Source organism: Pelobates fuscus, chromosome 2, assembly GCF_036172605.1.
Source record: "Pelobates fuscus isolate aPelFus1 chromosome 2, aPelFus1.pri, whole genome shotgun sequence".
Lineage (NCBI taxonomy): Eukaryota > Metazoa > Chordata > Amphibia > Anura > Pelobatidae > Pelobates > Pelobates fuscus.
In genome coordinates this window covers 431,777,467-431,800,477 of record NC_086318.1, presented here as the reverse complement: position 1 = coordinate 431,800,477, position 23,011 = coordinate 431,777,467, and the positions used below count along the sequence as shown (strand labels likewise).

The 23,011-nt window shown below is 42.3% G+C and overlaps 1 protein-coding gene across 1 annotated transcript in view; it reads left to right on the top strand.

Annotated features, from left to right (window-relative positions):
• The window catches only part of LOC134586440 (calpain-14-like), a 44,822-nt gene extending 23,138 nt beyond the window's left edge, over positions 1–21,684 (top strand). Inside the window, exons 3-8 of the mRNA XM_063441951.1 lie at positions 1,729–1,874; positions 19,190–19,508; positions 20,287–20,475; positions 20,600–20,736; positions 20,953–21,127; positions 21,601–21,684. Of these exons, the coding sequence (XP_063298021.1) occupies positions 19,272–19,508; positions 20,287–20,475; positions 20,600–20,736; positions 20,953–21,127; positions 21,601–21,684 (822 nt within the window). The 5' untranslated portion in view covers positions 1,729–1,874; positions 19,190–19,271. The remainder of the gene's footprint in view (positions 1–1,728; positions 1,875–19,189; positions 19,509–20,286; positions 20,476–20,599; positions 20,737–20,952; positions 21,128–21,600) is intronic.
• Positions 21,685–23,011: the final 1,327 nt, after the last annotated feature.

Here is a 23,011-nt window from a genome sequence, read left to right as displayed (position 1 = left end):
GGCTATGGAGATAAAGAGACGCACAGATGGGTTGGGAGGGGGAGGGCAAAGAGCCATAGAGGGGATGTGGAAGGGGCAAAAAAGACAGACCGAGGCTTGGGAGAGAGACATCCAGAGGGGCTGGGGAGGACACAAAGAGACACAGGAGCTGAGGATTGGGAAAAAGAGACAGATAGAGGCTTTAACTAAACCCATTAGATTTTAGTTGTGTTGAATTTACTTGAGATTTAGTCGACTAAAATTAAAACAATTCAGATGACTAAAATACAACAAAAAATCAAATGGCTTTTTAGTAAAAAAAAAAAAACTATGACTAAAACTAAATTAAAATATACCACCAAAATAAACATGGATTCCAGGTGCTGGCCAGGATGAAACCCAGCAGCTGTGACAATAACTGGAAAACATACACAGAAAACACACAAAAAGAAAGAAAAGTGACAGGATGGGGGAACAAAAAAGAAAAAAGCTGATAGCAAGAAAAAAAGGAGGTGGATGGGTGAGATCCTGTTCTTGTGCTGCCCAGGACCAAAAATGAGGACGTGTGGTAAGTTGCAACATTTTGTTAACTTTCAAAACTTTAGTGCAGCCAATTCACAACTGCCTTGTAGACAGGTGCTACACAGTCATACAAAGCAATCACAGCCCAAACACCTAAACGGTGCATTGGGCTTCCCTGACTATTTCCGTTTTTTATAGATTCATTTTATGGGCCTGTTCTGAAATCTTGGGCATTGTAGCAGTTTGACAATCCAAATTACAACATAAATGCATACCAGTGGTGAGAGTAGCCCTGTTGTACAGCCATTTTAGGACCAATTATTTTTGTGGGTTTTTTTAGATGCACATTACAATTTAGAATTTGTCATTATTTAGTCAATTTGGAAAGTGATAAAAATCACTAAATTGTGCTCAGCTTTATCTCCGGAGTACATAATCACCCCCTTTGCATATCTTGTCAAGTTCTTGTGAAAATGCAAAGCTGAATATATAACCTACCCAGTGGGGTATAAAAAAACATCAGACTGAATGAAGATGGGTCCATTAGGGAATTTCTGGGCATTTTAGTAGCACTCATATTTATTTATTTATTTATTTATAAGATATTCCATAAATGCATTGTCAGCTAAGAATGTTCACATTTATTCTTATCAATGTTACATCAGACAACTCCTGTGATTTATTTAAATGATATTATTCCAAAGAACTCCAATTTGCACATTGTGTTTTGCTTATATTATTAGAACTATTGTGAAATTCCCCTTGCATAATTCTAAACCTGTTTGGTTACTGCACAATAATACTATTATACAATCTAACAATTTGTAAACAAGTTATGGGTTTACCTCTTAGAAATGCATGAACAAAGTGTGGCATTTGATATCACGCCTTTCACATGTAGGGCAAATATGTCATGTTCACAGGTGTTCATTTTTTGGCAGCTAAGTGATTATTTCTGTCTAACTAAGTGATGCCATCAACAGAGTCTCACGAGTTTCAAACTCTATCCCTACATACCCGGCTTTGTTGCAAACAAATAAAAGCAGGTTAAGCTTTCCAGGATTAAAAGTGGCATGATAGATTGCTTCTTGGTTTCCTTAAACCATTCTAGAAAACATGATTTTAACCCCTTCACTACTAGAATCATTTAAACACAGTTGTGCTTTAATTTGCTTCGTACAATGAAATTTAGTCCATAAGCCTTATTTGCCTATATTTATACTCTAGGAATGATTATCAACCTCTAGAGCAACATATTATCTGCCAAGACTTCAGTCCACCCATTTGATGTCCTCAAATGTCTGGAAAATGACAGCTCTACTCCTTCCAAACAGTAAAGCAAAGTATGAGGATTCTACTTCCCATTCATTCAGGTAGGGGAGTGGGGTGAATGGTATCTCTTATTGCCACTTAGCATTACATAAGTATTACAAATATTGCAATAAAACCTGTTCAAATACCTATATTTCAGAAGTAAATGATTTAAAGGGACACTATAGGCACCTAGGCCACTTTAGCTCTTAGTACTGCAAGGTAAGGCGCCATTAACAGTTTAATTGATATGCTTTGGTGAAGAAATTTTTTTTTTTTTTTTTTTTTAATTTGTATTTTATTCGATTTAGAATAACATATACATCTGTTCCATTATATTCGTTTAAGTATACAACGTGTACATATTTATGTCATAATGGGTATATTGTAGGCAACAGGTAAAACAAATAGGGAACTCTGGCCATACGTTGGTCAGTCTTAGATGTCTTTAAAGTGAAACTAGATGGCTAAGTCCCGTATACCATAGAGTAATAGTGTCCTTTAGAGGGTCTTTGTGCTCAGTCCGACTCTGCGTGGTCTCCGCTACTTGTTGGGTCTTGATTTAGCAGCCTTGGGAAGTGGAGTCAATCTCTTTACGGTGCTGCTGGACGGTGCGCTGTGCCATTTTTCGACGGTTCTCTCTTGTTGCACTTGATTCATGGTGGGAGGTGATGTCCTTTGCTGCGGCATGCGTGTCAAACCGGCTTTTTGTAGGAAGTTTTCCAGGTCGTCCTCTGAGGTGAGCTCGTATCTCTCTCCCTCAACTTCTGTGAGGAGGGACCCCTCTATGCCCCAGCGGTACCTGATATTGGCGTCCCTTAGTGACCTGGCTACAGGTGCTAGTTTTCTTTTCTCCACAAGTACGGAGAATGGTGTGTCTGGGTATATGGCTACCCTGTGGCCTTCGATCAATGTTGTTCCTAGTTCTCTGGACTTAGACATTACGGCAGTTCTAACGGAGATATCCCGAGTCAGCACAATAACATCTCTGGGTGCCGCGGTGGGCGCTGCAGCGGACTTCCTTACCCTAAACGCCGAGGTGATCAAAGGTAGGTTATGTGCGTCTGTTATTCCCATGGCTGTCAGGAGGGTGTGAGTATAGGGTAGGAGCTGTGCAGTGCCGATCTCTTCTGGGATGCCTCTAAGGCGTAAGTTTCGTCGCCTGTGTCTGACCTCCAGTGTGGTGATTGTGCGTCTAATTTGTTTTACCTGTGAGGCAAGGTCTTGTATGTCTCGATTTGAGGTCTGGATCTTTTCCTCCCTGGAGGCTTCCCTTGTTTCCAGGCTACTGATTTTTTGCCGTACCTCCTCCACCTCTGTCTGCACTGTCTGCAGGTCGCTCCTCCAGATTTGTCTCATCTCCGTCAGGAGCCTTTTAATGTCACCTTTTGTGGCAGGTGCTTCGTCCTCCTCAGACTCCGTGGTGTAGGATCGAGGAGAGGGCATTGAGTCTTCCTCCTCCTGAGAGGCTTCAGATACCTCGGGTGTTTCGCGGGCCTCAGGCGCCATCTTGGGTCTCTGTGAGGTCGCAGGCCTCTCGAAGGCCAGTCTGATATCTGGTTGCTGGGGCTTGGTCGGACCTTGGTGTCTCTTATTTTTCTTCCCCATTCTCTCTGCTTGGGGGGTGTCTGTCTCTCGGGTTGGTTTGCCGCGATTTTGCGGTATTTTTTGTTTTTAAAGATTACTTACATTTATCAAACACCAAGACTCCCTCTACACTGCTTGCCTCCTTACCTCACTTGTCATAGTTAAACATGGCATTGTATTCGAGGTATCTCTAATGACTGTCAGTGTGAAAACAAGCAGTCTGCTGACATCATTAGAAGTGGTCCAATCACAATGCTTCCCCATAGGATTGTCCGAGGCTAACAAAAAGGCAGATCAGGGGCAGAGCCAGCATGATTCAAACACAGCCCTGGCCAATCAGCATCTCCTCATAGAGATGAATTGAATCAATGAATCTCTATAAGGAAAGTTCAGTGTCTGCATGTAGAGGGAGGAGACACTGAATGTTTGGATACATTTTAGGCAGATATGACCCAGAAAGGATCTCTGACAGCTATCTGAGGAGTGGCTAGGGAAGTTATCACTAGGCTGCAATGTAAACACTGCATTTTCTCTGAAAAGACAGTGTTTACAGCAAAAAGCCTGAAGGGAATGATTCTACTCACCAGAACAAATTCAATAAGCTGTAGTTGTTCTGGTGACTATAGTGTCCCTTTAACTGTACTTAGAGTACATGAGTTTATGGTTGTATTTTATGCCTAAATGCAGACATTCTTCTTACATTCTGTTGCCATTTTTAGTAAGTTGTGCTTCCAGTCATCCCCAACAGGGCTCCTTATAAATACCAATTTTAAGTTATCTATGTTTGTCACAATTGTATGTAAGACAAATAGTTTCCCCCCCTTTTTTTCTAATAATTTAGGGCCTGCAAAAAAATATTTCAAGATAAGTGATACTATATACTGTCCACGACTTTTTATTCTATAAAATTTAAATGAATAAATTAAAAATAAACATTGTGTAAACTTGAAGTGATTATGGTGCATAGAATCCATTGGCTCTGGGTCCCACTTAAGTCCTAGATGGTTTACTCACCGTTTAGTAGTGATTCTTGGTACCCAGAAGCCTGGCATCCAATGGTGACATAGTGTGTTTATGGTGCCTGCAGTGTTCCTCTAAATAGCTGTACTAGCTCGGGCTGCACCATTCCTGTGGAACTCCTCCCTCACAACCCCGCTACCCTAGCATGTAAAGGGTTTAAACCCTTTGTTTACTCAACCGTTTCCAGTGATGTTCTCCCTCAGTGCTGGGTCGTCGCTACGCCTCCTCCCATGCGACAGGGGTTAATGCACATGCGTGGCAAGCGCCATGAGTGCTATAGGCCCTCCCCAGAGGAAAGCATTGTTTCAGTGCTTTCCTTTGGGGAATTTACTGACGCTGGAGGTCCTCATGCAAAGTGTGAAGACGTCCATCGTCTGTTAGGTGACCAAAGTCAGTAATCCACCAGCAAGTAGGCTCTCTGATTGACTGCCACTATAAGTAGTCTTAGTCCTGCACGGCAATCATTGCAGTTTCTTTAAAACTGCAATGATTTACATTGGAGGACTAAGTGGGACTGGGATCGTGCACCCAGACCACTTCAATGAGATGAAATAGTGTCCCCTTAATACTGGAAACATTTCTATCTAGCGTATTGCATTGCAATAAAAGCCCAGAGAAGGATATATATATTTTTAATAATCATATCAAATGAGGATATATTATCTATGCAAACAATAAACCCTTCTGGAGAACTGAACGTAAATTGCACTTTGTTTTAAATGCATGTAGAAACCCAAAGTGCTCACCACTGAGTCTGGGCCCACATTTGGGTCCCAAGCAATTTAAGTGGATTCTCAATGCTTTAAAATATTCACAAGATTTTATGCGAACCTCTATAATATATTATTTATTGTAGCACTGTCTTCCCTGTTGACGTTGAGAGCCATTTAACATATGTAATCATATACACCCTCAATCAGTCAGAAAGCCTTATGCATATTTATAGACTGGAGACTTTTTTTTTTTTATAAATTCTTTATTTTTCGTTTTCAGTAATGTGTGGGTAGGGGGTACAGAAGAAAAAGAAGGGGAAGGGGTGGGTAGGGGTAACATAATGCAATCACAATTTATAATCCCTGCGTCTCAGGTCGGGCTCGTCTACTCGGAGCCGAGGTCGGGTTTGGTCGTGGGTAGGCTGCTACCTGCGCTGACCCTTGCCCTATTACTTATTTGTGTGCCTGGTTCTAGGGTCAATGTGCGGTCAGGTCTTGTTGGTTCCTGTAGGGCCCATCCTCAAGACTTTGGTTATGTGAGGTACCCCTGGTTTTTCGGAGTGCCTGTTAGCATATTGTCGGGTGACTCCTTTGGTTAGGTAGCCTTGTCTAGTGTTCTGTGTTTGGTTCTAGGGACTACGGTTTTCCATTGTTAGTTTTGTTGCATCAGTGGTTTAAAGGTCTCGCGTGTTTTCTGTTTGGAGCTGGGTGGGTTCGTCTAGGGGTAATGGGTCGAGGGTTGTGGGGTAATGTGGATGGTGTTTGGTGTGTTGTGCGGGTCTGGGGGCTGTGCCCCCTGTGGGCCTGGTTCCTGTTCTGTCCCCACTCTTGCACTGATCTGTTGGTGATCTAGGTGTCTTCTTTCTGGTTGGGGTTGACCGTTTTGGCCCAGGGTGGGGGGTTCGTGTTGTCGCGTGGTGTATTGTGTAGGTGTTGTCTCATGGTTGTGCTGGTGCGGGTGTGGTGGTGTTACCTCCTCTCAGTGCCCTCGCTCGTTCCACTTTCTCTCTATTAGTGGCCTGAGAGTGTGGTGCGTGGTTGGTGGGTCCCGCCCTGTGTCTGCGCGTCCACACCGACCGTGCCCCTGGTCCGCTGAGGGCCGTCAGGGCTCTCTGGTCTGGTTATTGTCAGACTGGAGACTTAATGACACCATTTGGGTAAGGGTAATAATACCACATATTATTAATCTTGAATCAGAGACACAGCAAAGCAGAGGTTATTGAGTTATAAGATTACATAAAAGGAAACCAAGGAATATCATAATTATTATTAGCATTTATAAAGTGCCTGTGTTTTTTTTTTTTTTTTTTTAGAGTTTTACAAATTTGGTGGTTTGAGCAGGTTTTCTGGTTATATGGTTCCACTGCTCTAACCAGCCAATATTGGGCATACATTTTCTTCCTCACTGTTAATATTTATTTCTTAAAACAAAACAATATAAGGAATATGGAGGAGGTTATTGTAATAACAGTTCTCAAAAGCATTTTCTATTTTTGAAGAATATATGGAAAAATGGAATATTGAAAAATTGTTGCCAAATATTAGTTGTACAATTGACACATTCTGTGTAATTCCAAAGAACTTTCCCTCGCTGTGTAAAATGGCACAGATCACTCCGATTGGTGGATTTCAAACCAACCAATCAGAGTGCTGTGACAGGTAAATGTAGAGACTTACCTGTCAGTCTCTTCATTTACCTGTCAGAGCACTCTGATTGGATGGCTTAAACCCACCAATCAGAGTGCTCTGAGTCTAATTGCAGGGCGGGGCAAGGCTTTATAAGCCTTCCCCTGCCCTGCGGAGCTCAGTCTGCGTGGAGCCCTCCATGGGTGAAGAAGCATTTTTTTTATTATTATTATTTTTTTATAATTGCGTCGGTTATTATGGTTTTTTATTTGGCCTTTTTTGGGGCTGAAAAAAGAAGATTTTAGAAGAAAGAAAACATTGAATGGTAAGTTTTATTTTTTTTTACAGGTACATAGTTAAAGGTCCCCCCTCATTATTTTTAGGGTGAGAGGGGTAGGTAGGGGGATCATTTTTATTGTCGGGGGGGGGGGGGGGGGAGAGGTGACTAGGGGTTTGGGGACCCCTAGTCACCTGGGGGGGACATTGTTTTTAGGGCCCCCACCCGCCGCTCAGGGGTGGGGGCCAGGGGGGAGGACCTTAGGTCCCCCCCCCTTATTAGTATTTAGGGCCCCCACCCGCCGCCAGGGGGGAGGACCTTTGGTCCCCCCCCCCCTTATTAGTATTTAGGTCCCCCCCCTTATTAATATTTTGGGCCCCCACCCACCGCTCAGGGGTGGGGGCCAGGGGGGAGGACATTAGGTCCCCCCCTTATTAGTATTTAGGGCCCCCACCCACCGCTCAGGGGTAGGGGCCACGGGAGAGGACATTAGGTCCCCCCTTATCATAATTTAGGGCCCCCACCCACCGCTTGGGGGTGAGGGGGGAGGACATTAGGTCCCCCCTTATTCTGATTTAGGGCCCCCACCCACCACTCAGGGGTAGGTGCCCGGGGGGAGGACAATAGGTCCCCCCCCATTATTTTACATTAGGGCCCCCACCCGCCGCTCAGGGGTGGGGGCTGGGGGGGGGGGCAATAGGTCCCCCCTTTAGTTTGACCGTATTTTTTTTTTTTTTTTTTTTACAGTGAGCAGCCACAGGCTGTTCACTGTTTAATAGACATACCCCTACTCACGGTATAGCGAGTAGGGGCATAATTTACTAATACTAAGTAATCTTTACTTAGTATTAGTAAATTTGGCTGAAAGACCAATTAGGTCTTTCAGCCTTTTAGTAGATAGCTCCCTAATACCGTGGGAATTAGGGAGTTATCTACTTATTCATTCCTGTCATTACACTGACTGGCCAAGTAACTTACATTTTATATGAATGTATGTTACTTGATTGTTGTAAGTGTTGCAAATGCTTGCAGCTGAATCCTGGCTATGTTTGTATACTTTTTATGTAAAATTGTTTAAAATGTAACATTCTTCTTCTTTCACTGGGTAAGTATATTAGTACTTAGGCAATACTGTGCTTCGGAACTTCGGCACTTTGACACTTCGACACTTCGGATATTCGGTAATTTCGGAACCTCGGCAATTCGGACGTTCGGAAGTAACCGAATGTCCGAATTGTCCGAAATTCGTCCGAATTCATATTCGGACCGAAACAAATTGCACATGTCTAGTTGAGTCTAATTGAATACCTAGGAATGTGATATTCGTGTCTGGCCCCTCTGTTTTCTTAGGGGAGATTGGGACACCTAGTTGCTCGAATAGCTTGGTGGTAGCTTTGAGACTACTGGGAGGGGAAGTATTCTCCTCAACCAGTAAGAAATCATCCAGGTAATGTAATACCGTAGGGCACGGGTGTCAAACACAAGGCCCGCGGGCCGAATCCGGCCTGCCAGACCTCGTCATGTGGCCCGTGTAGCCAGGGCCGGCGCGTCCATAAGGCGGCACAGGCGGCCGCCTTAGAGCGCACCGGCTCTGGGGGCGCAAAATTCAAGTGACCGGCAGGAGGGAAGTTCTCCCTCCTGCCTGGTCACCTCCTCGATCCCCGGAGCGGCGCGGCATGCGGCTGAGGTGGATTAGGAGGCGGCGAGGGAGCTCTGATCTCTCTGACCGGCTCCCTCGCGCGCCTTTTGCTGATGCCGCGGTAGCCGGAATATGACGTCATATTCCGGCTCCCGCGGCATCAGAAAACAGCCTGCGAGGGAGCCGGTCAGGGAGATCAGAGCTCCCTCGCCGCCTCCTAATCCACTTCAGCCGCACGCCTCCCAGCAGCCTCACTGGACCACCAATGAGAGACCCACGCCAGCACTCCAGGTAGGGAGGCTGGGTGGGAAATTTAAATTTAATTTATTATTAATTACTTTATTAATAACTGTGTGTATGTGTGTGTGCATGTGAGTGTGTATGTCAGTGTGTATGTGTGTCTGTCAGTGTGTGTGTGCATGTGAGTATGTGTGTCTGTCAGTGTGTGTGTCTGTGAGTTTGTGTGTGAGTGTGTCTGTCAGTGTGTGTGTGTGTGTGTGTGTCAGTGTGTGTGTGTGTGCGCATGTGAGTATGTGTGTCTGTTAGTGTGTGTGTAAGTATGTCTATGAGTTTGTGTGTGAGTGAGTGTGTCTGTCAGTGTGTGTGAGTGTGTATGTCAGTGTGTGTGTGCGCATGTGAGTATGCGTGTCTGTCAGTGTGTATGTGTGTTCCAGTATGTGTGTCTGTGGGTTTGTGTGTGTAAGTGTGTCTATGAGTTCGTGTGTGAGTGAGTGTGTCTGTCAGTGTGTGTGAGTGTGTATGTCAGTGTGTGTGTGCGCATGTGAGATACAACCGGCCCTTTGAGGGTGACCAAACTGCTGATGCGGCCCCCGATGAATTTGAGTTTGACACCCCTGCCGTAGGGCATCTGGCCATGTTCAATAGTAACCAGCACAATGCTTCGGCAAATGTGCCGAAAATAGCTGGGCTACTTTTGGACCCCTGCTTGTATGATAGCCGTAATGGCGTGATCTATGGTGGTGTATTGCAGGGAGAATTCTTCGGAGGGTATGAGGAAATTAAGACTGGGGTTGGCCGATGAGTGTGGTGCAGACAAGTCAATGATGAGTCTCTGTTTAAGGGAAGATATCCCTGTGACAATACCAATGGGGTTAGTGCGCCATTCTTTGAACGGAGGAGCCTTGAAAGGCCCCAATAAGAAACCCTCAGAAACTTATTGGGCTATGAGAGTGTCAACAGCTGTGGGGTGTATGTTGTGCGGATTGTAGATTAGGGCATTCCAGAATCCCGGACGGTATGTGTAGAATACCCGTGTGGAAGCCTTCTTTTAAACCAGAGATAAGAAAGTCCACCAAGTGTTTACACGGGTGATGTGACATAAATGCAGTAAATACTGGAATATTAATGGACGTTAGGTAAGGCTTAGAGTACATTTTATTTGGACACATGGTTTTTGCATGTGCCCTAAAACATTTTAAACAGATATGCAATAATCTGCAACATTGAAATTATTACATACCTGGGACTTGCCCAGAAACTTGATCGGGCGTCCCAGTTTGTCTCTGGTCAATTTCTCTGGAACACTAGAGGAACTAGCTCCTTGCGTGGAGGCATGTTCGTCCGCCGTGTTGGGACAGAAATTTGTCGTATGTGCCGTAGAGGAGCAGTATGCACAAGCCGGTGTTCTTAGACCTGCAAAGTGTCTGCAAAATATGACGGTATCAATCCTTCCCCAGTTGGATCTTATATCCACCATATTTGTTGCCCAGGTCTACCAGCTTGTGCATATAAAGATCAAACTCCTCTCGTCTATTGGGATAGACCGCACAGATGACATCCCGGTAAATACCAAAGGCCAGTACGAACTCGGGGATAGTCAGTTTCCTCAAACAACAAAATAAAGTGTCAGCGCTATACTTGAAAACCTAATTTAGGTGATCACTCTCAATCTGAAGTAAAACACTTTGTGATCCTTGTCTGTAGATAGCACGGTCCTCTAGGGCAAAAACATGCACAGTCCTTTTATTTTCTTTTAATCCTAACAACTTTATTCGTACATTTACACATGAGGCAGCAGCAAATGTAACCATAAATGAAATAATGTAACACAAATCTCTATAACAAAAAGCCTAGCTCGTCTGAGCACTAACTCACATCAGAGTCCCTATCTATCAGGGTTTAAACTATAACATAATTTATTGGATTAACCAACCTAGTGTCTTTGTCCACTCTCAGCACTCCAGTGCTCCAAGCCAGCCTTGACTGCTTCCTTTTCTGCACTCCCAGTGCTCCAAGCCAGCACTCCCAGTGCCTCAAGCTAGCACTCCCAGTGCCTGGTCTCCTTGACTCTCTTACTGGAGAGAACACCCTCTCTCCTACCTGCTTCCTGAGAGGAAGCCAGCAATCCCCCTGTACCTGCCTAGCAGGGAGTGGTTTATTCCCACTGCTACAGCTGATTATCTGCAGCTGAGCAGTGGGTTGGAGACAGTCCAAAAAACCCTGGCCTGGATCTATGTCTCCCATGAAAACCACTAAACTGTGGAGTGGAGCATTGGCCCACCCTTCTCTCCAAATGCTCCACCCCAGGGGCCCATAACTGAACATAGCTTGGTGTTGTACAAAACACAAACTACATATACTCCCCATGGGGTTAAATGGCTTCTCTGACTTCACTTTATCACAACTTATAAATGCGGATTTATGGAAATACTTCCAAGTGCAATAAAATAAAATACAATAAAAAGTGTAGTACTCAAATAATCATAAAAAGTCTTGCTATAGGGTCCAATAAATCTTGGGTGATGATCTTTTACAGGGTTAAGATTAGTCTTGCAGCTATGTCACAGCATCTGTAGGTACATTGTTGCACTGTGGGCTTTTAACCTTGAAATTATACAAAAAGACCTATCATAGCGTAATACTGCAATTTAATCAAGTTAACATACAAAACCCTTCCCCCAAATTAAAGACCCTTACATCAGCAAGTTGTGGTACTCATTTCCAAGATACCACGATATAAACTTTAAAATACACAGAGGCTTGGCAGCCGTTGCCATCAGCGCACACATCCGATAAAATGAATATTCAAACGGAGAGGAGGCTGTGGCTGGCAAACAATGCTGACAGACGTGCATCCACCTCTGGCAGCAGGAAGCTGTTCACACTTCGATGCGTTTCGCCCACAATACCAGACTTTCTCAAGATAGTTGCTTGATTAAATTGCAGTATTAGGCTATGATAGGTCTTTTTGTATCATTTCAAGGTTAAAAGCCCACAGTGCAACAGGGTTAAGACTTCGGTTTTGCAGTCGGGAGGACCAACAAGCCATTTTCCCAAGTCAGAGTCAGGAGGATTTGTTATGCTATGTACATCAGAAAAGGGAATGCCATCATTATTATCAGGCATAAAGACAGTCATTCTTTCTTGTACAAGATCAATAATAAATTGCACTTCAGGTAACAAGGCAACAAGATTATTGTGCATTACTCTCACTTGTCTCTGCAAATATGATAAAGATTTTTTATGTGATATCTCTTTAAGAGACACACGGATAAGTGTATACACCCTACTTATCACAGGAGGCTCTCTCAACCATATATCGCAATTAGGTAACTGAAAAAGCAATGAATCACATATGTTTTTGTGAAAAGTTTGAAGTTCATAGATGAATCCACATAATACAGATTTCTGGATTTGACAGGAGACATCTATAATAGATAAGCATAAATTAGAGGCCTTTCCAATCTGCCGCTGAATTTTTCCTAACTGATTACAACAAGTCTCAATGAGAGCACACTCTTGCTGTGAATCAGCGTGACTACCAACAAGGTTCTTCATTGTGATCCTAGACATTATACTCTGCCGGTTCCAAGTGGTCAGATCATTCTGTCATGACATGAAGGGGTGCTGCCCTGCAACAGCACTGTCACTTTAAGTGTGGGAACCAACTTAGCAGATAAATAATGCTAGGACACGATAAATGGAGTAATAAAGAAAATGTATTAAGGAAAACCAAAAGGATATATATATATATACACACATGTACTATATATATATACAAAACAAAATATGACAATGCCACAAATATATACAATAACTCAATATATACAATAGAGCAGGCAGAGTCCACGATAGTCCTAGGCAAAGGTAAAGGCTTAGTCAGGTTAGTGCAGCCACCAAGACTAAATGAACATCAACGGGCAAAGTCCTAAGCAGGTCACACAGAAATAATGCAGCAAGGTCAGAATCACTGGAGAAGGAGTCTAGACAGGAACACTGCAGGCGAACACTGGAACAGGAGGCACAGGACACAGGACCACAAGGACATCGGAACACCGGATCAGGAAACACAAGATACTCAGGATACTCAGGATACTCAGGAAACAAGACACGGGAGCCAGGAAACAGCAGGTACAGGGTCAAGGATAGAGGATAATGATCTGACAGGGAGTGAGGGGAGAAACCAGACTATATAGGTGCTAAACAAGGGCCAGGTGTAGTGCCTAACGAAAGGAAATGAGAAACAGTGCCAAACAGAAAGAGTGGTGAGTGCGAGTACTGCATGAGGGCATATTGACTAAGGAGTGTCGTGACAATAAGGAAGTGGGCAGCCATCCAGTTAGAAATAGCATAGAGGCAGTCAGAGACACTAGTCAAGAGGGATGGGGAGAGATCAGGAGAGGACAGATAGATTTTCATGTCATCCGCTTAGAAATGATATTGGAAGCCAAAGGAGCTCATGAGTTTACCAAGGGAGGCAGTATAAATGGAGAACAGTAGGGGGCCAAGGGTTGAACCTTGTGGGACACCAACAGAGAGGAGTTGGGGAGAAGAAGCAGAACCATAGAAAGAAACACTGAAAGAACGCTGGGAGAGGAATGAGGAGCACCAGGAGAGAGCAATATCTTGTAGACCGATATTGCGGAGGATGAGAAGAAGCTGTTGATGATCAACAGTGTCAAAAGCTGCAGAAAGGTCAAGGAGAGTAGTGACCACGAGATTTTACAGCGAGTAGATCATTGGAAAGTTTGGTCAGTGCCGTTTCCACAGAGTGCTTAGCGCCAAAATCATCCTGAAGCGGGTCTAGCAGAGAGTTGGACTCGAGTCTGTCAATCTTGCATACACAACTCTTTCAAGGATCTTGGATGCAAATGGCAGTATCGAGAGACGACGGTAGTTGGACAGGGAGTTAGGGTCAAGGTTGGGCTTCTTTAGAATTAGGGTTATAGTGCGGTGGAAATTTGCCACAGAAGAGAGAGAAATTGAGAATTTTAGTGAGAGGTAGAGAAAGAGAAGTAGACAGAGTACGGATGAGATGCAAGGGAATTGGATCTAGGGAGCAGGTAGTGTGACGGGAGGACTGGAGCAGAGCAGAATCCTCTTCTGCTGTAGCGGGTGTGAATGAACATAGAACAGCAGAGGGAGTGAGGATAGGGGAAGTATTGAAAGGGGAAGAAGAAAGATGAGAGATCTCTTCCCTGATTGTAGAGATTTTGGCAGTGAAGTGAGTTGCAAAGTCTGAGGCGGTCAAGTTAGTAGGTGGAGGAGGAACAATAAGGCGGAGAAGAGAGTTAAATGTGTGAAATAGTCGTTTGGGTTCATGGGAATGGGAGAGTGTGGTTATGAGTGTATTGAAGTAAATTACTTTTGCAGAGGAAAGAGCCAAGCTGTATGAGCGCAGCATAAATTTATAGTGGAGAAAGTCAGACGCACAGTGAGAGTTTCTCCAACAACGTTCACCAGTTCTGGAGCATTTTTGGAGATATCGATTCAGCTTGGATATCAGGCTTTTTTACAGCAGTATTGGGGCTTGATAATTCTGAAATCAGGCTTTGCTTATTGCAGACAATTATATGTGTGTGTGTGTCTATATATATTTATATGTATGTATAAATATATGTGTGTGTGTGTGTGTACACACGCACATATTATATATATATATAATATACATTTTAAAAAATAAAACATTTATAAAAAACTAATAAAATCGCTAATTTTGGCCAGCGTGTGTGGCTACTACAAAAGACTGGAAATACTCCATTTTAATACCCTGGGTTGTCTACATTTGAAAATGGTATGCTATGATGGGGTTATTTCACATTCCTGGGCTACCTTATGGTCTCAAAAGGCAACACAGACCCAGCAAACCAATCTGGGAAACTGAATTGGGCAAGCCCTATATTGGCCCTGTAACTTTCCAAAACACCATAAAACCTGTACATGGTGGGTATTGTTATACTCGGGAGACTTTGATCAACACAAATATGAGTGTTTAAAACAGTAAAACTTATTACGACAATGAAATCACCAGTAAAAGTGCAGTTTTTGGGTAAAAAAATGCAAAAAACAAATATGAACGCTAACTTTGGCAAGCGTTTGTGGCTAAGTGGCTACTACAAAAGACTGGACATACCCCATTTTGAATACCCTGGGTTGTCTACTTTTTCAAATAGTATGTCATGGTGGGGTTCATTTTCATTTCTGGGCTGCCATACCGTCTCAAAGGCAACATAGCCAATCTGGCAAATAGCAATTTACAAAAACAGAAATTGGCAAATCTTATGTTTGACCCTGTAACTTTCCAAATCACCATAAAACCTGTACTTGAGGGGTACTGTTGTATTCGTGAGACAATACTCTACACAAATATGAGTGTTTTAGAGCAGTAACATTTATTATACTGATATTATCAAATCCAAAAAAACAAATATAAATGCTAACTTTGGCCAGGGTTTGTTACTAAGTGGCTACTAAAAAAGACTGGACATACTCCATTTTGAATATCGTGGGTTGTCTACTTTTACAAATGGTATGCCATGATGGGGTTAATTTTCATTTCTGGGCTGCTATATGGTCTCAAAGGCAGCATAGGCCCCGCAAACCAATCTGGCAAATTTCAATGTGCAAATATGGAAAAGGGGAAAGTCCTACATTTGACCCCTGTAAGTTTGCAAAAACCCATAAAACCTGTACATTGGGGGCACTGTTGTACTTAGGAGATGTTGCTGAACACATATCGGGGTGTTCTTTGTCAGTAACACATAACAGGAATTAAGAATCCATGCCTAAAGTACAATGTGAGAGAAAAATGACTACCCAAAAATTTGACAAAGACTGATGGTAGAACTAGTGCATGAAAAGTGTTAAAATATAACCATTTGAAATACCCTAGGATGTCAATTTTTCAAAAATATATGGTTTGATGATGGTAAATTACATTGGCCGACTTCAAAAATGTCCCAAATAGGACATGGGTGCATGATGACCAGCTGTGAGAATTCCAATTTGGAAAACTGGAATGTGCACCCTTCAAATAAGGTCTTTTAGCCCCCAGAGAACCAACACACCTATACATGAGTGGTATCACTGTACTCAGGAGATGTTGCTGAACACATATCATGGTGTTCTTTGGCAGTAACCCTTAAAGTTCTCAGTACATGTATTCTTAAATTGTGTGTCAATTTTTTTATTTTTTTTATTTGGCATAGATTGGTGGTAAAATGGTTGCATGAAAAGAGTCAAAATACCCCAAGTTTAATACCTTAGGTTGTCTTCCTTTACAAAATATATACATGTGAAGGGTTATTCAGGGATTCCTGACATATATCAGTGTTACAATGTAATTGCGTTAATTTTGAAATAAAAAATGGTTTGGAAATAGCAAAGTGCTACTTGTATTTATTACCCTATACCTTTCCCAAAAAAACTAAGAACACGTTAACATTGGGTATTTCTAAACTCAGGACAAAATTTAGAAACTATTTAGCATGGGTGTTTTTTGGTGGTTGTAGATGTGTAACCGATTTTTTTTTTTTTTTTAAAGTTAGAAAAAGTGTTTTTAAAAAAAAAAAAAAAAGAAGGGGCGGGGCCTGGTGTCCGAGCCGGCTGGACGTGTTTCTCCAAGGCTCCTGCTACCTGGGCAGGCACGGACCGCGGCGAGAGGCGACCGATCTCCCGAGGGGGTGCCTTGCTCGAGGTGCTTCACTTCAGGAGCCCTGTTCCCCCCCCTTTGGGTCGGCGGGGGTTATCCCGGCCCCCACTGGGAACCTACACCTACCATCCATCTGGAACACGAACAAAGCACTGAAAGCCGCGTGGCGAAGACAAGATGGCCACAGCAGCGGACACCCTGGAGATACGGCAGTGGAGAGAAGCGTTTAATGCCAAGTTTGAGGCAATCTGCCAGAAGTTCTGGCATCGCCTCGGCAAGCAACCACAGCCATCTACCACTCACGCCACAAAGCCGACACAGCAGGAACCCAAGCAGGGCGATCCAAGCGCCCAAAAGCCTCCTCATAAAGCTCCCTATCCGCCAGGACCGAGAGCCACTCGCAGCGCTGCCCCGACCCAGCAACAACGGGCATGGAGACACAAGCACAGACAACGTACTGCATCACTCCGAGCCTCTGCCCTCTCTGGGGGAATAAAGAACCCGACCACCAGGTGCACCCGAATCAGCAGACCCACAGAGGAGACCTCACTGTGGGCCAATGGGAGGAAGAAACTCTCAACCAAGCACGACACTTTGCACCCGACGTACCCTACCCACATGATGCCAGCACACTTACTCCGGCACGAGACCGTGATGGGAAAGCAGAACCCAAGTGAACTCTCAACATACACCCTGCACCTGCCGACTAGTGGGGTAGGCTGACCACGCTCCCCTCGCTGCAAATGGGTCCACATGCTGAACCAGAGACTAACAGACGCCATTTGCCATGTAAAACGTGCTTGCATCCATATACCATAAGTCTGCTCCCTATTCGTGATAGACCCAGTGGCAACAAAGCCCTGTACGACTCTATAATAATCTCTTACATTAAGCCTGGTTGTTTACTTTAGCTGCCTCTAGTTTAAGCTGCTACCAGTTTGCATGTTTCTATGACCTTACTAGTAATGTATTCGCCTAATGTGATTAAGCTTGTTTTCTTAAAAAAAAAAAGTGCAGTACATCTTGACTTTACTTGTTTAAACATTGTCTTTACACCTCTTGTTATAAGTTATACAGTCAATACCAAAGCTTGTAATTAACACTGCACAGCTAAAATAAAGAATTAAAAAAAAAAAAAGACATTTCATCATATTTTATTTTAATTTTTATAGTAAATTATATGATATAATGGGAATAATTGTATCTTTAGACCATTTAAGGGTGAGAAACGGTATATAATATGTGTGGGTACAGTAAATGAGTAAGAGGAAAACTACAGCTAAACACCAACACAGCAGAAATGTAAAAAACAGCCCTGGTCCCCCACAAAAAAAAATGTAAAAGCGGTCTGGTCATTAATGGATACTACAGTGTTGGGAATACAAATATGTATTAACCACTGCCCCCCCCCCCCCCCTCCAGTAAATAAAGAATTAAAAAAAACCTTAATTTACTCACTTGATGGACATCAGCGCTGGGTCGACACTCCGCCTCCTCCGACATCATCCGATGGGGGCTAATGTGCATGCATGGCAAATGCATGAGCACATTAGGCCATTCCCATAGGAAAGTATTAAATCAATGCTTTCGTATGGGATTTCACTGGTGTTGAATGTCCCTATGTAGAGCGTGAGGACGTCCAGTGTCATTAAGGGGACCGGTAAACTCCAGGATTTGTCTCTAGTGGTTGTCTGATAGACAGCCACTACATACTGTCTTAGTGCTGCAATGTAAGCATTGCATTTTCTGAAAAATGTTAATGTTTTTCATTGCAGGACTAAGGGGGTTAGGGACACTGCACCCAGACCACTTCAGTGAGCTGATCAGGTCTAGGTGCTTATAGTGTCCCTTAAAGACAATGACATCATTATTGAAACCTGAATAGATAAAAATGATTGCTTTCGTGATTTTTTTCCATTTGAATGCTTTATTCTGTGCTCTGCAATTGTTTGCCCTGAGGTTTTTCTGTACACTGTCATCAAGCAGATTATTTTTATTCTGTAGGAAAGAATGTGTACGTGATATTTCAGGTGTTCAGTGTTTCTCTCAGTGAGACAATGGGTGGAGTTTCTCAGAGCTGAGTTATCAGGAATTCTATCTAAGTCACAGACACATTGAGCTGTCACTGTATATATACTTTGACTTCATTCATTTATCAGCATGGTTTGTGGACTGAGTGTTTATATTCTAACAATGAGAAGATGCAGAAACAGGCCGCTTATAATTAATTGCAACCTGAAAAGACCAGCTATCTTGGTAGGTGCTTATCTTATTGGTATAATCTACTGGGTGCAGTTTTTTTTAACCAGTATTGTTTATACAGGCAATTTATTTTTTAACCTTTTTTTATTTATTTTTGCTATAATTGACTATTGAGCAAATAGTCAAATATAATCTATTTGTATCTACTGTGCATTTTGTGAATAGTTGTAGTTCCACAAAATGTATTTAATAAAAAAATACTTCCTAGAAAATAATCTAATTATCTAACAATCTAATAAATGAATGTATAATTTTTATATATGTTAGCATATGCTTTCTTTTATTTATCTTTTTAAATGTAAAATGATGTAAAAGTGAAATATATACTAATAGTGTATTACAATTTATTTTAATCGGAGAAGACTTGCTACCGAGAGGCAACCTTGACAACGTATACTGGTGGTTGCTGTTACAAGATTTGGGGTGGTTAAACTCGATTTCACAATGCCTCGATTGACTTTCAAAACCAAACAAGCCAAGACGTCCGGACAGATTTTACGCACTGAGACATTTAAGAAGTCTCTAAGGATTCAAAACCAAGACTACCAGACCCTTGTAGAGAAGCATTTGAAGTGTAAGCACTTATTTGAAGATGATGCCTTTCCAGCAGATTTAACATCCATTGGAAGTGAAAATCTTTTACAGAATCTTCCACCATGTGTCACATGGAAAAGGCCACATGTAAGTCGATAGCAGTAGTAATATCTGGACTATTACTACAAAAACTTCAGCATGCTTATGATTAACAGCTATAAGAGAAAGGTTGTCTACCATACCTGCTGCATGCTTCCAATAGTTGTGGAGGCATTGCCAGATAACAGTAGCTTGACCTGGATCATTGGAGGTATCGTCAAACCTGGGAACATGGATGAATAGTGACTTTTAAATCTAATCCTTCCTCTTCCTATAGAGACAGGAAGTTGGCTCTTTTGGTAAAAATGGGGGGCAGCTGACCGCAAAAGGGCCAGTCCTGTTATGAATGTAGACAGTAATACCCAAAAAGTTGCAGACCTTCTTCCCACCAGCGGAAGAGAGGTCTGGTCTAAATCCCTACAGGGACCTGAAACTTCTGTTGCTAGCCAGGCAAGTTCCATAGTGTGGTTACACTTCACAAAATAGCTAGAAGTATAAAGGGGGTAAAACCATGATTTTCCCTAATCTATTGAATATTGATTAGCATGAGTGGATAAAGCAGAGGGAATATTCACTGGTAATGCATTCGGTGACCATAGAGGTTCCATTAATCATAGTGGTTCTACATGGGCCAGGGTCTTCTCAATACAGGATATTATAACCAGCCACGTAAAAATAAATAGTTCCATGAATCATCCATTTGTCCACAGGCCTAGTAGAAGATGATAATAGACAGCTTATTATACTGGTGTATCATTGCATGAATTAAATGCATATCATTAGAAAAGAAAAAAAGAAAAAAACTTACATTTTTCAAATTTTCCAGGAACTGGTAAAGAATCCTCAGTTCTTTGCTGATAATGTGAGCAGGTTCAATTTACATCAAGGACTCACACAAAACTGCTGGATGTTGGCTGCCCTATCATCACTTACCTTGAACAAGGATATATTAACCAAAGTTGTGCCTCAAAAGCAGAGTTTTCAGAAAAACTACACTGGGATCTTCCATTTCAAGGTGAGTACGCTCAATCTGCACTACTTAACGTGGAAAGCAGCACAACTGTCATGAAGATAACTCTTGGGTTGCCCTTGTGTACGGAATTTCTTGTGTGTACTCATAAAATATGTTGTCTTCACAGTTCTGGCGTTTTGGTGAATGGATTGACGTGGTAGTGGATGACCGCCTTCCTGTAGATCAAAACGGCAAGCTCATCTTTGTATCGTGTGCCAAAAAGAATTTGTTTTGGGGAGCACTCCTGGAGAAAGCCTATGCTAAGTAATTATGCCTCAGATACTGAGTCTGGTATTAATGCATTATACATTTTACATCATGCAGGTTTGAACAACAATGTTTGCACTTGGCTTCCAATTTATAATAAAACAAAACTAATCAGCAGTCTATACAGAGGTAACTAACATGGTGAATCAGACGGTATCCTAAAGAATTCCATCTATATGCTATTAATGCAGGCGTTATCTTCCTGTGTCTCAGGCTATGTGGCTCCTATGAAGACACGCAAATTGGTGAAGTATCTGAAGCATTAGTGGATTTTACCGGTGGAGTGAACATCACCATAACATTGTCCGAAGCCTCCGCAGATCTCTGGAATATCATGTTAAGGGCAGCAAACAGTGGGTCCTTAATGGGATGCCAGACTCACTCCGGAGTAAGAGCAATATTTATTATTTGTATTATAAATATTATGATCTATCACACATACTGTATAGGTAGTAAAACATCTAGACCCCAGGAGGGACTTATAAACTAATTATTATTATTAATCTTATGATTATATCAACATCATTACCAAATTACGTTATCATTAATATTATTATTAACCTTATGGTTGCATCAACATAATTACCAAATAATTGTATTTTATTATATTTATATATGTAATATACAAAGTGTTGTACTTTACTGTAGACTGTACTGAACCAGGAATTGACAGCAAATGTTCTTTAAATTTATATATTATTGTAGTTATGATATGCAGACAGTAGACATCCTTACCCTTGTAGACTTTACAGACACAATTAGATGAAACTATAAAATAGTAAATTAATTTGAATAAACACAAATGTATTGTGTTCCATGTTTCATACTACATTTATTAAATTCCTTGTCTCTTTCATTTAGCCTGAAATGATAATGGAGAATGGATTAGTGGCAGGCCACGCGTATGCTGTGACTGGAATCAGAAAGGTACGGGTCTGGCTGTGAACCTCAACTATCTGGAACACTAGAGAAACAAAATAAAGAAGGACAAAACATGGATCATCCATCATGGACACATAGAGTTACAATCTATATTGGAAGGGATGTGTTTTTTGTGGTTAGTTGAGAAATTGTCTAAATCTTTCTACCATTGATAACTCTTCTTTTTTCTCTAATCAAGGAATTACATTAAATCATCAATTCTTCAACCTAATGCTTCTACGATATGGCAACTCATCCCTAGAAGTCGATTTTGAAAATTTTGTCTGTTTAATGTTGAGGATGGAGATCAATAGAGGTAAATTAGATCATTATATGTTGCAGTCATTACAATGTAATTATTTTCCAGAAGACATTTTCCCACTAGAAGTGCAAATCAGCCTTGGTAAATGGCGTGCAACAAAACTAGACTTAGAAATAAAATTGCATCTTCCATGTTCTTCAAGTAGAAGTCTACAAATCACAAAGTCCAGAGTAGCATTGGTTAAATCCAAGCTTTATGCTCGACTATAGAGTAATTTGCTTTTTAAATAATGTACTGGCCAGGACTGAGTTTCCCATGGGTTGACCTCATTTATTTGCCAACTATAGAAAGACATTTTTTTTTTAAAATATTCATTGCTTGTATTTTTATTTTACTAATCTGCTCCAACCATATTGAATATTTTATACCAATCTCTTTTTTATTTTTATTTTCCAGAGCTCTTTCAAAATTTGAGCCATGATGGAAAAGGAATCTATCTGAGGGAGGCAGAGGTAAGTTTCATACACCTTCAGTGTTGGTTGGTATCCAAGCATCTAGAACAGGGACAGGCAACATTTGGCAATACAGATGCTGTGACCACATCTCCCATAATGCTCTCACATCAATAATACTATCAAAGCATTATGGGAGATGTAGTTCACAATATCTGAAGTGCCGAAGGTTGCCTGCCCCTGATCTAGAACGTTCACTGGCCTATGTCTTAGCCTGATCATGATAGTTGCACTCAGGGCTGCCATCAGAAATTTTGGGGCCCCTGACACAGCTCAAGGTCTGGGCCCCCCGGCGCCTGCACCCGAGTAACCCCCCCCCCCTGAGTCCGCCCACAGGGATGCAGTGTCTGCAGGGCCGGTGCAAGGATTTTTGCCGCCCTAGGCAAAAGTAAGGTTTGCCACCCCCCCATGTGACATCACAGTGCCCCACCCATATGATCTGCCATGTTAACTAACACAGTGCTGCAGTGCCGCCGTGTTTACAATAAAAGGCCTGCAGGGACAGGCTATAGACACCAGAACCACTACATTAAGCTGCAGTGGTTCTGGGGACTATAGTGTCCCTTTAATGTGAGGT